This window comes from Condylura cristata, unplaced genomic scaffold, assembly GCF_000260355.1.
Source record: "Condylura cristata isolate star-nosed mole 26May11 unplaced genomic scaffold, ConCri1.0 scaffold00008, whole genome shotgun sequence".
NCBI lineage: Eukaryota > Metazoa > Chordata > Mammalia > Eulipotyphla > Talpidae > Condylura > Condylura cristata.
The window spans coordinates 26,087,557-26,102,703 of record NW_004567109.1 but is presented as its reverse complement, the minus strand read 5'-3'; the positions used below and the strand labels follow the sequence as shown (position 1 = coordinate 26,102,703).

The 15,147-nt window shown below is 54.4% G+C and overlaps 1 protein-coding gene across 1 annotated transcript in view; it reads left to right on the top strand.

Moving 5' to 3' along the window:
• The window catches only part of TRABD2B (TraB domain containing 2B), a gene marked incomplete at its 5' end in the record, with an annotated part of 173,004 nt that overhangs the window by 140,511 nt on the left and 17,346 nt on the right, over positions 1 to 15,147 (top strand). The window contains 2 exons of the mRNA XM_004679484.2: positions 12,473 to 12,619; positions 14,083 to 14,257. Of these exons, the coding sequence (XP_004679541.1) occupies positions 12,473 to 12,619; positions 14,083 to 14,257 (322 nt within the window). The remainder of the gene's footprint in view (positions 1 to 12,472; positions 12,620 to 14,082; positions 14,258 to 15,147) is intronic.

Genomic DNA, 15,147 nt, shown 5'->3' with positions numbered 1-15,147 from the left:
CAGATTTTTTAAAAAGATTATTTATGCATATAATAACTGGGGTACAGGCCCCAGGTATTGGGAGGTAGACCAAAGGATTTACCAGAGACAGAGTGGGGAGCAGAACAGGCTGACTGATGAAGTACACTGCTGAAGGGAGCAGTGGGCGGGTCAGGAGAGGTCAGCTGCGCCAGGTGGGTCAGCTCCCTGGCCGGGGATTGTACTCGTGCTGGGCCTTAACCCATTGCGCCACCAGGGAGGGCCCTGAAGACAGATTTTTATGGGCATTCTGAAGAGTCCAGGAGAGTTTTGAGTGGGGGGGGGGGCAAACTGATTTGAGGATCAGAAGTTTCCAGAAGGTGGTGCTTCAGCTGGCTGAAATGTGAGTGGAGCCAATGAGGCAAAGGAGACAGGTGCTGGGAATGGCACACCTGGCAGACAGGCTGGCATGTGCCAGGACCCTGAAGCGTGCAAGAAAGACTGTACTGCACAGATATGTGAAGACAGACGCCGAGAACACAGCAAAGCGAATCTACAGATCCAGGCAGGGCCCCGCCAAGCAGAGCCCAGGCATGTGTTGAGGAAGTCACTTTGCTCGTTGAGCATAAGGGAGTCGTGCAGATTGAAGCCTGGCAGTGCCAGGCATTTATGGTTTCTAAACATCACACCCGCATCCAGCATTCCCTCTCTGTTCAGCCCCCAGCAGGATCCACATCAGGTCAGGCTGCTCAGGCATAGGACATAACCCAGGTCCTGCCCTTGACACCCTAAGATCTCATGTACTGTGCATGTTAAGTATAGTAGTTTGATTATTTTAACTCATAGAAACACAGAAGTAAAGGGGAAAGAGTGGGAGAGGCTGAGCTTGCAGACACAGACATAGCAGGGGCCTTTGGTGAGGCCCTCCCCAAGACTGGAACATGGAGAATGATCCGCCGGGCCCCTTACTGTCAGGGAAGTGGGGAACTGAGTACATTAAAACCTCTTCCTGGGCCCTTGCACAGCCCTGGCCTCAAGGGGATGTTTGTCACACCTAGGAAAGTTCATTCCTGTTAGGCCTCTTAGTGACATGGTGGTCACAGGGCAGTCCACACTCCTGTCTTGAACCTATCTGCCTGCCACGCCTTTACTCTGACACACACATGAATACACACACATTGCTATACAACCCTGTGTCACCTACGGCCCCAGATACCCCAGGGCTGAAAGAAATGCTGGCCTAGGACTTCCCAGTCATAGAGGTTCACAAAAGGGGTTGACAGCATGGACTAGAGCTGCAGAGGCCTCGTTGGAAGAGGTGAGTTTTCAGGTGGGGCAGGATGAACAGGGTAGGTCCAGGCAAGACAGCGGAATTCCAGCAAGTGCCTGAGACGCTGCCTGGAAGGTTGCGGCAGGGTGCCGAGAGGTTGGGGCAGGCCTCCCTCTGCCTACTGGGGAGCCAGGAATCAGATTGGCCCTTTAACCAGCACTTGGGGGCCCCTTTTCTGCTCCACCGACTCTCACTCAGCCCGCCTCCCGGGTCAGACCTGCACAGGAGGCCGGTGCCTCCCGTCACCACTGTAAGTGGATCTTTGCTCATCCAGAATGTGTCTGACTTCTCTATATTCTTTTCCCCAGACCCGAGGCTCAGATTTCCATTTCACATTCTTTTGCCTCCCGTCTAAAAACATTTTCCCTTTCTGTGGTGGGGGGAAGGAAGGGATAAAAGAGGACCGGAGACCCAAGTAAAGCAGACAGAGCCTTGTTCTCGTCCCAGTTAGTCTGTGTGCTCTGATGTGCTCTGTGGCCTTGGGCGCCCTCCTGCCCTCTCTGGGCTGCAGCGTCCTGTCTGAACAGCAGTGACCCGCACACAGGTCCTAAGGACCCTCCCTCGCTTGGCATTCTCTTGATAGAGCCAAAGTCTCCAGCTCTCCCATTTTGCTGCCAGGATGTGCTTTAAGCAGGCAAAATGTGGGAGAGATTAGGATGCATTTTGGTTTTGACCGTGAGGCCAACTTCTCTGCAGCCGACTCCTTTGATAAAGTCCAGCAACACTGTGGCCCGAGTTGTCTAGGCCACAGAGTCTTCTGTCCTTCCTGCCATCTGGTCCTATTCCTCCTCTGTCCAGCGGACCCTTAAATGGGGCTCGAGACTTCCTGAAGGGAAGGAGGAGAGGTTGAGGGCTCAGCCCCAAAATTGAGGGCAGGAAGAGGGGGACGTCGTGAGTAGGAGAGGGAGGCCCAGAGCCCTGAGCTGAAGAGTTCTAGAACACCCAAGCCAGACAGGATGGGGGAGTGTAGCCTGCCTTCGTGTCCTCCACGCAACCTCACCCTGGCAGGGACACAGCTAAGACTGTCCCCTGCCTGCAGCTGTGGCCCATTCCCGTCGATCCTCTCTTCACACAGCAGCTGGGGACATTTCCAAATCAAAATCCTAACTGGTCATGTACTCCCCGCACCAAACTGTGGAAAGTCACAAGTCCCTCAGATAAATTCTGAGCTCCGGTCCCCCCTCGGCTCTCTGTGCAGGTCACGTGGCCCCCAGCAGCCCTCGCACGGCTGTCACCACTACTGGGTGCTGCTTTGTTTTCCTCTGCCCGCAAGTGCATGCTCCCGGAATCGCTGTGGAGTCCCGCCCATGGGAACCCCTGTGCAGCGTGCAGGTGTGAACTTAGTGTTGCACATCAGGTTGCATGTCTTCCTTGAGGCCTCCTTCCTCGTCACTCTAGCCCTGACCTTGCGGGCCCAAGAGACATGATTTGGTTCCATGGCTCCTGCATGCAACACAGTCAGTGCCTGGCCTGGCACTACTCTGTACTGAACATTGAGGAGTGAATGAGAATCAGCCCACGAGCCTGGCGCCTGGCCCTCCTCTGAGCCATCTGACTGCACGTAGGGAATGCAAGGGTCTTAACATGTCCTAGGTGAGAACATTAATTTTAGAATGCTGATTCATTAGGCAGGCAGGATGAATATGCTTCTTCCCACTTGGCAGGTCGGTAAACTGAGGCCCAGAGAGGAGAAAGTCCTGGCCCATACTTTTCCAGCACACCACTGGAAAGATCCAGAACAGGAACTTCATGAACTGCATGTGGCCGGAGCCAGATTTGAACCCACTTCACAGCCCTGCCCTTTCCTGCTTCTGTGCTTGGTTGGTCTCTGTAGCCCTTGGTGGCCTGTGGCTTAACAGACGAACAGTTTCACTCCTCACATTCAGCGTGTGCAGAAGCAGCCCCTCACTTCCTACCCTGGAGGTCCTCCCTGGCCATTGCCCAGGACCAAGGCAGAGCAGAGGTCCCCACACTGCTGGAGGGCGTGTGAGACACCCCCTCCTCCCTCCAAATTGGTAATTGCTGTGTGGTCAGACCAGAAGGAATTAGACAAGCCCTCTAGGAATTTCATACTGATTTTGCAAATGAAAATGGAGACTTGCCTTTTGAAGTCTAGGCAGCTGTGTCAGCAGGCAGGTCTGAGAGCAGAAAAAAACAGAAACGCCATGCTTGCGAACCAGAGACTGCAGCCCCTTAGTGATAATAGCAACGATGAGAGTCGCCAGCGGCTCGCCTGCCTGCAGACAGTCCCTCTGAGGGTCTCAGGCTGGGGACCACAAGTGGAGCCGTCTGTCAGCCTCCACAGATGACTAGCCCACTGTCTGAAGATGAGGCAGAGCTAGACTGGTAGAAGTGCAGGGCCCATGGGCTGAGGTGAAGGAACCCCCTCCCCCAGGCCAGACTCACACACATCTTGAACCCCTTTAAACACACCATGCTCTCCACCTTGCTTCCTCCTCAACCCTGCTCATCCCGCATAGCCCAGCCTCAAGACTGACCCCCTCACCACTCCCAGGAGACTCCTCTGAGCTCCACAGGCCCTTTCTCCTTTTGTCATTAACGTATCCCTTGGCTTCGTCTCCTTCATCAAATTCCTCAGACCTGTTTAACTAAGAGGTCAAGCTAGATGATTTGGGAAACTTTCTGATATGTTTTGTTCTGTTTTTCTCTCCATGTCCAGACAGTGTATATTCAATTTAGGCTCCGAGAGGGTGCCTGAGGGGGGCAGGGAAACATGCATAGTGGGCAGCTGGAAACATCCATAGTAGGCAGAAGAGCTTGGCACAGTAAACCCAGACAGAGCCAAAGCACGGGGCCTCGTAGTCCCAATACTGGAAACGTGGAATGTCAGCTGGGCCCCTGAGCCTTGGTTTCCCTGCCTGTGAAATGGAATCAAGAATGCCAGTTTCACAGGAATAAATAAGTGAGCCTCTGTATGGAAAGTGCCTGGAACCACAAACTTTTCACTGATGAAATGGTGGGATGCCGTGGTCCTAAAGTGGTCAGCTCACAGAGCATGACTGGTAGAGCTGAGAGGTCCTTCATTCTCTCATGTTTTAAATGGGACCCCTGTGACCCCAAGAGTGGATCCTATAACTGGTCTAGGTCAAAGCCTACAGTCCCAGATTTTGGGCGTACAGCCTTCCTGGGGCTTATCTGATCATAAAACTCAAAACGAAGGGCCCCCTTTTTCTCCAATGGGGCAGACCCCACATCATCTCTTTTCCTGAGGACCCCAGGCCTCTGGGCCTGCCCCTCCCCCAGCCCTAACCCAGCTATCAGCCTCCTTACCCCACAGAAGGCTAATCTCCTCATGTGGGTGGCTTTGGATTTATGAGCATTTCCTGGCACGACTTGAAGGACAGAAGAGGAACGCTGGGATCTTTAAGGGTGGTCTTTTGGGTGGAGAAACAGCATTCAGAGAAAAGGAGGAGAGAGCACTAGGGTGAGTCAGCCTCCACTTCCCGCCTAGGAAACTCCGAGGGCCCGGCCAGCCCACACTGCGGGGCAGACAGAGGATGTGGCCACACTGCCGGGCCCAGTGGTGGGTGTCTGTGCACGGAGCAGGGTCGGCTGCCCGAAGCCAAATCCATGGTTCCCTGGGGTGTGCTGGGGCTTGGGGTAGGGTGTGAGGAGAGAGCAAGGGAGGAGGGCGCTCAGTTCCCCTCCCTGAGGGAGGCAGGAGGGGCTGCCCTTATCTCCACTGTAATCTCCTCCCTCCCGGGGTTCCACTAGCAACATGCTACTGTAGTGTTTCTCTCCTCAGACTCTGACTTCCCAGCTCACTCAGCAGAAAGTCAGACCGCCACAGGCCCACAGGCCCACAGGCCCTAAAGGATCTACTCCCAGCTGCCCACCCTACCCACATCCCTCTGACCTTGTTCTAAAAGCCCCTCCGCTTCTCCATATCCCCCTGTGCTGATACATCGTCTCCTGGGCTCTCACTCTGACTTAAATGAGAAGCACTGGCAGGAGACTGGTGAGCAGGAGGAAGGTGGAGTGTTCCCTGCAGCACCCACCCCCTGCTCCCTGTGCTCAGCATCCCTGTCCACACGTCTGAGAGTGTCCCCCACATTCACTGCCTTCAGCCCCCCTTTCAGTCGACCCTACTTCTGTGGAAATCACTGTTGGGGGTCATCTCACCTCGCAGCTCCCCTCACTCACGCTTGGCCTCTTTCCTGCTCCATCAAATCTGCTTCTGCCTCACGGCCTTAGCCCATGCTGCTCACTCCACCCAGAACATTCCTCTCAGATATCCATGCGCCTCTTCACTGGTCTCTGGGTTCTTCTCACTGTGGACTCTCCTGGGCATCTTACCTAGTAGAATGTCAACCCCCAACATGTGTGCACACACACACACACATTTTACTCCTTGTCTTATTTTCTCTTTATTCCTCTGTCACAGATATTTTACTAGTGGTTTTTGTTTATCGTCAGCTTCTTCCTACTGGAATGAAAGTTCCAGAAGGGCAAGCATTTTTTGGCTATGTTTACGACTGTACCTACAGGGCCTGGAATGGCATCTGATATGTAAGGGCTCTGTGAGTCTTGGTTTAATGAATGTGTGAATTGGTCTCTGTAAAGGTGAGTGAACAAAGTCCCAGGAAAGGAACTGACTTGCTTAGGGCTTCACAGTGGAAATTGGGGTGGAGACTAGAGCTCGGTCCTATCTTCCAGCCCAAAGACAGTCCCTGGCTCCAGGAAGCCTGTGTTTATTTGGGGCCTGCTGCTTAGTAGTTCAGTGTCCGGAGACCAGGCTCCATGCAGGGACCCTGGGGACTCAGGAGAGTGAGCAGGAAGCATGGAAATAGTCGGCACTGCTTTGTGCTGTTGATGGGGCAAAGAGAATAAATAAATAAACCTCAGCCCAAGCCTGGCAGGCTCTAACCTTTGAGGAAATGTCCCCAGCCTTCCTGTGAGGCAGAACCACCCTTCATCACAACCCAGGGTTCTGATAGACTGATGTGGCCAGGATCCAGGGAGCTCAGCAACCCTGGTCTTATGCCTTGGGAGGTACTGGGGTCCTGCAGTGGGCAAATCACTCAGCTTTTCATTCAGTCAGGCATTCTCTAAGTTTATCGCAAGCATCTCCTATATGAATGCCAGGCACAAGGCTCTTGGTGGCAGGTATATCCAGGCTAGGGCAGATGACTTGCCTGTCCTCCAGAGCATCACCTTGGAGCAAGAAGAGCTTGGAATAATCGAGGATCTAAACATGGTACCTCCAGTCCAGGGCAAAGAGTGGGAACAAGCAGGGAGGCTTTGCTCCAGGTGGGATGAACTTGGCAAGGGTGGCCTCTTCCCTGTCTTCCTTTATCATCTCTGAACAGGTGCAGGGCTAAGGTTCTAGCAAGCCTCATCCTTCCCAGTAGACCACTCGGGATTTTGGGCCTCACACACTGGCCCCTACTTTGTTTATGTCTGTCATTCCTACCAATGGTTGGATGGAGGCAGCTGGTTGGGTCAGGCCCCAGCATAGTAGAAGGAAGCCAGGACCTGTCAGCTGGACCTAAGTTTTGAATATAGGCTTCAGCTCTTCAACAAGACTTCATATAATAACCTTGCCATCCTCAAAGCTTCAGTTTGTCTATTTGTTGCTTAGGAATAACTCCATTTTCTGGAAGGATTATGGTATGGGATGTTTCTCCACACCCTTCCAAAGTCTGCTGATTCAAATGTTCCATCTCATCTGAAAAGTAGCTTCACAGAAACATCCAGAATAATGTTCTAGCAAATATCTGGATACCGTCCTATGAGATGGTGATGGCACATGGGTGTTATGAGATTAAGTCTATAAGCTTTATGTTATGTATTGGGAAACAGAGAGAACAAAACAAAGATTCCACATATACATACACAGAGACCTGTTCTGAACAAAACTGGGAAGAATATTCCCGACAAGGAATCCTGTCCTGGAGCTGACCGTGTGTCCGTGACCGGTGTTCTCAGCCCCTGTTGCTGTGCCCACTACACATTCTACAAGCACCTTCTCTGGTCGTGATTCAGCCTCGGCGGGATGACCCACGCTTGCATGGCTTGAGGGTCTAGGCCATTAGTAGTCCTCCCTGGCCTGGGTGGCTGTAGTTTTCCACTGACATAGGTTAATCTCAGGGTGTGTTAATACTAAGAGATGCCCTAAGGGACTCTGGTGCTGTAGACAGACCCTCTCTACCCGCACTGTGAATGGCAATCCCGTTCCCCCAGGGAGGCAGGCCCCCGCCCACCAGCACGCTTACTCCTGTCTCTGTTGAGTCAGAGGCATGAGATGCCCAGAGTAGCCAGCTGGTCTTCACTTCATTTCAGTGGATCCATTGTTATGCATGTGAGTGTCATATTAATCATGTGCTGATAGCATAGTTTACTCTCTTGAGCCCCTACCAGGTAGGCTCAACGAGACAGGATTTTTGGCTGTCCCTGACCGACCCCCATCATCTGGCTCTGCAAGCAGGTTAGGGGCTGGCTGAGAAGTCCCTGTGCTTCAGGGTGGGCGAGCATCACCCTCCTCAGAGCTCCTGCTGGAGAGCCAGGCCTGTGCCTAGGAACCTGGGCCCCCATGTATGTCCTTCCTGACAAAAGGGGTCCCGCTGCCTTCTCACGGGGTGATGTTGCTGGGCCATCAAGGCAACACAAGGCTTCGGTGTTCACCGTTCCAGCCATCCGGGACTGTTTATTAGACTAATGTGGAACAATAAACCTGCCCCCACCCTCCTGGCGCCTGCCTCTCTCCGCCCTGGGCCCAAGTGTGAAGATGTGTTTAAATTCCAGGCTTACACTCAGCCGATGCCACGGGCCAGCTCCTGGGCTGGCGAGCCCAGGCGAGGGAGCCAGTGGGGTGTTCAGGGGCTCTTGGTGGCTGAGCCTCCACATGGTCTGGGCAGGGAGAAGGGGTGGGGGTACGGCGGCTCTAGTCTTTACCCTGTGTTTGTTATTCCATGTCAAGGCTTTATCATAAACATTATCATAGAGGGGGCCACTGAGGCTACAAGCTAGGAGGGTTTGTTATTCTGAAGTGGCCAGGGGCAGAAGCCTGGGGGCCTGTGTGCAGCACCAGGCTTGGGAATTTGGGGCAAATGGGGTGGGGCACAGAAATCAGGAAGGCTCCTTGTGTCTGTGCACACAACCCTGGAACCCCCTCTCCCCAACCTCTGTGCAATAGCCTATTAGTATATCTGCCACTAAAATGAACTCTATACGGGAAGGAACCACCCCTCATTAACCTACCAATCTCAGATTCCTGCAGAGGATCAACAGAAAGTAAATGTTTGTTGAATGAATGCATGAGGGTAGCCTCCCAGTGCCTGCTGGATGCACCTTGAATACTGGCGAAGGAGTACTTGTTACTTTGAAGCCTAGTCCTGGGAACCTCACCTAGACTAGACAGACATCCTTTCACAACATGCAGCTTTGGGGCCTGTGCTCCCCTCCATTTCTCTGGTTCCCACCTGTGGCTGGGGAGGCCCCCCTGATGACGGTCTCTTAGGGAGCAGAGAGGGAGGTCCAGCGGTCAGTGGTAAACCAAGAGGAAGCAGCATGCTCCATCCCCTCCAGCTTCATCACCTTTGGTGAGCTAGTGAATGTCTTTCGCTGCAGTTTTGGTTTTTGGTTTTTTGCATCTGCTAACGGAGTGACAGAGGGTTCCTGACATGTGGTATGTGCTCCATAAACGTAGTAATCCTAGTAGGGAATCGATGAAGGCTGCTTCATAAGTTGCAAAGGATGGACAAGGAGTGGGAGGCACAGGGAAAGAACACGTGGTTGGGGGTCATCGTCCTTCCTTCTCAAGTAGATCCTGAGTACCTGCAGCGCCCCAGGGAACAGAGGCAGGTTCCCAGCCCTCACGGAGCCCTCCGCCTAAACAGGCAGGGAGCAGGCGATTACTGAGATGGACACTCACGGGGATAATCGCCAAGGCCACAGAAGGCACCATGCCCCACTGAGGAGGTTGGGCGCATCCCCGGGCAGGCCTGGGTTTCAGCCCTGGCCCTGACGCACTCTGGCTGCGCCATCCTGGGCTTCCTCTAGAAGGATTTGGCCTTGGTTTTCTCTCTATAACGCTAGTACTACATACTCCCTGGCGATTTCACAAGGCTCCAGAAAGAAAACAGGCCTGTCAGTGTGTGGGGAGTGAACATGGCCTGTGCCCAGGGGCTTCCAGAAACCCAGCAAACAGGGGCCAGGCTGGCGGGGCCGGGTGGAGTGTCAGGAAGTGGGTTTGAGCCCACTCGGCCCCCAGTCGGCCCCCAGCTCCCTGGTATGTGTCCTCCGCCATTCATGGAGAAGAGAGCCGAGGTTCTGGGACTTAGAACCTGGGTGTCCCACAGAAGTTTTGGGAGTCCCTGCTCCAAGGAAGCCCTGAGCTGGCAGCACTTAGGCTGCAGGCTGCTTCTCTCACATCAGTCAGGGAAGTTTCCATTTTTATCTGCTCCACATGTTGCGTTCCAAGTACAGATCTTTTGGAAAATAACAACTTTAAAGGATTCCATGTCTAAAAAAGGTCTGAAAAACCACTGAACCAGATGACCTCTAAAGGCCCTGCCAGCGCCAAGCCGGGAAGATCTGGGTCTGTTTTTTTCCAAGTTTGACTGACCAGCATTTCGCCAGTGCTTACTCCACGCCAGGCCCGTTCTTAGCACCCTGCAGAATATAACGTGCCAACGTCACTAAAACACCTCCCAGCTCCTTGAGGGCCGCAAGGCTGCGGAAGTGACTCCATGTGCCCAGGAAGGTCTGGGGGAGCCATTTCCCCTCAGTCAGGTCTTCTGGGCGCCTGTGCAGATGACCTCACCACCAGCCAGGCCGACTCCAGGGGGCAGGGCAGGTGTGCGCAGCAGCCGGGGTTGGTCACAGGAAGCCTGTGTCCCAGGCCCCGGACAAGGGGAAGGTTCCAGCTGGACATGGACACGTTCGTCCTCTCATGTGCCGTGCGGGAGGAGTGTGTGTTGCCTTAGCGATGTCCAGAGCACAAGGCCACTGCCTCCTGTGATCCATCCCCAGCCACCCGCTGCCATCGACACCCTGCACCAGGTGGCTACAGATTGGATTTCGGGGGTGGCGGCCAGACCCCGGAGGAGGCCCAGAGGTGGGCGGTGGAGCCTGACTTCATCTCCAGCCAGCTCATTATGGGGAGCAGGCTGGACTGCTTCACCCCATTGCAATCCAGCTCTCTTGCCCTAACAGAAACAAAAGCGGGAGAGGATGGGTGGAGGAGCTATTCTGAGGACAAGCCTGGCCCTGGTGTCTAGGAGACTATTTTTGGCCAAGATGTATGTTCCTACTATGTGAGTTTTTCCACTGAGACTATGTGTTCTGAAACCATGTGGCCACTTGGTAGGAACTTTCTGCCCCAGATGCAGAAAGCCCACGTTTCAGGGACTGTCTCAGGACTTCCTCAGCAGCTTTGAACTTCGAAGTGTCCAGGGTAGCTGGTGAAGAAAGGACAACTTTAGAAAGAAAAGGCAGGCTGACACCCTGTCTTCACAGCCCCAGGGTGAGTGCCGCCAAGTTTAAAGACCAGGAAGGGTGGTTCCTGTGTCCAGGAAGCCAAGGAGGGAGACAGGTGTCTGGACTGCAGTTGCCAGCACGTGCTCAGGCCCCTGAGGGGCCCGGAGGGCTGCTTGTTCGCAACACTATTTCCTCTGTAAAAGGCTGCGAGCACATTGGTCAAACATCTGGCAGGTAACTGCTGGCTTGGCTGGCTCACCGCCTGTCCAGGAGCTGGTGATGTCTGCCATCTGAGATGACCCCAGTGGGTGGTGGAAGGCGCCATGAGCTGCACGCATGCTCCCCATGACTAATGACCCGTTTTCTTTAAACGAAAACTCTTCTTTAACCTGAGCTGCCTGCCCCACGGTGCCAGAATGAGTATAGGATATTGGTGCCATCAGAGGTAACAGGGTCAAGATACCGGGAGGCTGAGGGTGGCCATACCTAAAACATCAATAGGATGGGCTGTTGGCTTATGACTGTCTTTGTCTAACTCATTACAGAAAGGCCAGCTGAGCTGAGATGGCAGAACACTCCTTAGGGCGCGTGCCTGCCACTCTCCCAGATCAGCAGCCAGTGACACGATAGATGAAAGCACCGTAGGTTCAGGTCCTGCCTCTGCTTATCGGCTTTGGGCGGTGACAGGCAGCACCAAGAGCCAGGCTATGCTCCGTTCGAGCTGTGGTCCTCAAACAGCAGCAGCTGAAAGAAGTTCAGGGAGCCGGTGAACAGAGTCTGGGCTGCAGCTCAAAGACGCCATCTCCAGGACTGAGCTCTGGGTGTCTGAATTTTCGCGCGCAGCTGCAAGTGTCCCCCAGGCCTGCAGGTCTGGTGGGCAGGCGGCAGTGTCCCAGAGCCTGGGATGGTGGCCCAGGATGCTGGTGCCTCCTGGGTCTGGCTGAGAGGGCCCAGGACAGCTTCTCGAAGAAGCATTTAGCTTGGGCCTTGTCTTCTCAGTGAGCTGTTTGGTTTGTTCATTTGTCTGTTTTTGCTTTCTTTAGGGGTGCTCTTGATTATAAGTGAGCCCGTGTTCATTCTAGAACTTCCCCAAAACCCAGAAAAAGAAAGTCTTTAAAAGAAAAACTCGGGGACTCCCTGGTGGCACAACGGGTTAGGACGCAGCACTACAAGAGAGCAGCAGCTGCTTCAGTGCGAGTTTGACCCCCGCCCCAGAGGTGACCCACATGGCGTGGCAGACCTCTCCTGACCCGCCCGCTGCTCCCCTCAGCAGTGTGCTTCAACAGTCTTATTCTGCAGTGCACTTCATCAGTGGGTAACAGTCTGTTCTGCTCCCCACTCTGTCTCTGGTGAATCCTCTCACCTCCCCTGCCCCTCTCGCCTGTACCCCAGTTCTGTATGCATAAATAAATAAATCTTTAAAAAGAAAGAAAGAAAGAAAAGCTCATGCATCATTCTAAAACCCAGACACAACGAAGGATCTCAGCCTGCCACATTAGCTAAGACGTTGGCACCCAGAGCAGGAGTGGGGGGCTCTGTGCTGGCAGGGCCTTGGGGTGAGAACAGGCTGGACGTGCTCAGAGACCACGAGGACGAGCAGGGAAATGTGAAAACGTTCAGTGTGAGCCAGCTGGTGCTGGGCCCCACACACCTTCTCTGGTTCAGAGTCTGCGCCCCACAGCCCAGAGGGAGGAGGGCCGGTCCCTGGGCGCCGTGCTCAGTCCTCTCTCTTCCTCTGCCCAGGTGCTGTTCGCCCTGAACCAGACCCTGCTGCAGCATGAGAGTGTACGGGCCGGGAGCCTGCAGGCGCCCTACACCACTGAGGACCTCATCAAGCACTACAACTGCGGGGACCTCAATGCTGTCATCTTCAACCACGACACTTCGCAGGTGAGGCCCCTGTCCCTGTCCAGGCCACTGACTTGAAAGACCAAGCCCATGTGAGCCCACCTGGCAATGGTACCAACTGTGTGCCGGTTCAGCCATGTGAGGAAGTGCCGTTGGCCTCTCCGTTTGACAGATTGGGACATCAAGGCTCAGAGAGGGGAAGAAATCTGTCCGATGTCATGGGACTTATTCGTTGTTACCAAGGGGCAAAGAGCAGCCTTGAGCTGGTGTGTGTGGCTCTGGGGCCTGGACCCTAGAAGCTTAGCCTGTAAGAACAGGGAGGTTCGGTGCAGCATCTGGGCACAGGAAAGCCCAAGGAAGGAGAAGTCCACATTGAGTGCAGCCCAGGGCACTCTAACTGGATTTGAATCCTAGAGGCTGTGTGGACAGTGAGCAGAACCCTGAAGCCTGGGCATGGCCCCACTGCCCTCCTCTCGCCCTCATGATAAGTTCTAAAATCCTGGGTCCACCACCCAAGGCCCCCTGTCTCCTGCCAAGTGTTCCTGGCTGCCCGACTCCAGGACCCGCATTCACAACCACCCCTATTGCCTCTCAGACATCTGTCCATCCATGCGTTCAGGATTGAATAAACATTTGTTGGTATACCCTCATCGCAGTCTCTCCCATAGCCACAGAAGGGAGAGAAGCCTGGGCGAGAGCCATCTCCAGAGATCCTTCGGAGTCATACCCCACCTAGAAGCCTGCAGTGTTTCCCAGAGTTCCAAGTATGGCCTGCTTTGCCATCATCCCAGACATGCCAGGGGAAGGACTAAACATCCCTTCACTTATCCCTTTGCCAACAGTCCCAATACTGACTGTGCTGATGCTGATCAGGCACCGGTGGGGCTGCAGCATACAGCTGTGCAGTTAATACAGCTGTGCAGGTTGATACAGCTGTGCAGGTTGGGCACTGCTCAAGTTTAGAGTCCCCTGTCCTATGGTTATCCATCCCAGAACAGCCAGTAGACCTGTCTGGCAGAGATGAGCCTTTCCTCCCTCTAGGGAAGAACACACTCACCCTTGACCAGCAGACAGCAGAGACAACTATCCCAGCCTCCTCCGAGGCCCTCAGGGTTTCACATCTCCATCTCCCTCAGAAAAAAATATTGCCAACTTGGCAATGGCTGCAGAAGCCCTAGGCTGGGCTGTATGACCTTGAGAAACCAACACCTGCAATGCATGAGGGTCTTCGTGCCGCAGTCCCTAGCTAGCCCGTCCACCAGCTTGGCCACCTGCCTTGTGCTTTGTGCTGGGGTCGGTAAGGTCACAGGAGTCAGAGAAGAGGTGCCAGATAGACGACAGCCTGTGAGCAAGGGTTTGGAGGTTGGGGGGAGAGAGAGAAGGATCAGACTCACTGCCTCAGCCTCTTCAGTTTCTCAGTCTCTCCTCAGTTCCTTGGCCTCGCCTCGGCCCACCATGCTGGAGGCCATGGCGAGCTGAAGGCAGCCCCTCTCTTGCCTTTCCAGCTGCCCAACTTTATCAACACCACCCTGCCCCCACATGAGCAGGTGACGGCCCAGGAGATCGACAGCTACTTCCGCCAGGAGCTCATCTACAAGAGGAACGAGCGCATGGGGAGGCGAGTGATGGCGTTGCTGCAGGAGAATGAGGACAAGATCTGCTTCTTTGCCTTCGGAGCAGGTTAGGACCCAAGGGGTTGGGGAGAGAGCAGTGGGGTGCTCGGGGTCGGGGGAGACTTGCTAGATCCTTTCCTGTCCTCTGCCTCATAAAGGGGATAGTTGAGGTTGTGAATGGGGCAGGACAACCGCACAGCCTCCAGCAGAACTGGGGGGGGGCCCAAGGGGCTTCTCCTGGGGTCATCCATCACCATCCCCCTGGGCAAGGGGCCTAACCCTGCCCCAACCAGGACACTTTCTGTGGCTGCTTTGTGTGCCGGGAAACCAGCTGCCACTGCCCTGGCCAGCGTCCGGCCTGGCCAGGGAAGCCAGGACCAAGCCTATGATGGCCACGGGGCAGGAGGGCTCCGTACCCCTCAGCCCCAGCTCCAGTCCTGGCCCCGCCCTCTTCAGGCTGCAGAACCTTCTCAGAGCTCAGCCCAGAACCTTCTCAAAGCTCAACTCCCTCTTCTGTAAATGGGCAGTGATAGCAGTAACACTTTGATGAACTGAAAACTTCTACCCAGAGTAATAAAGATTAGTGGGAGTGTTTAAATAACCTGCCACACAGTAGAGCTCAAAATGACAGCTACGGTGATTATCATCGTTATTGTGATGGCAATTAATATGAAAGATGTAGCATCTCAGGGTGGACCATGGACCTGACATTTCTTGAAGACTCTAGCCTCCTTGTGCAAAAGGAAGTCCAGACACCCCGGTGAGGGCTTGCTCGGCCTCCCTCCCCTGCCATCTCATCTCTCTCCCACTGCTTCTCCCTCTCGCTTTCTTCCTTCTGGCTGTCCACACTGGGGCCGGGACATCGCATGTGCTTCCCCTGGGAACTCAGCTCGGCCCCAGAAGCTGCAGAGACCAGCATGTATTTCTTGCACAAGTGAAACAAGACGGCTTACAGCC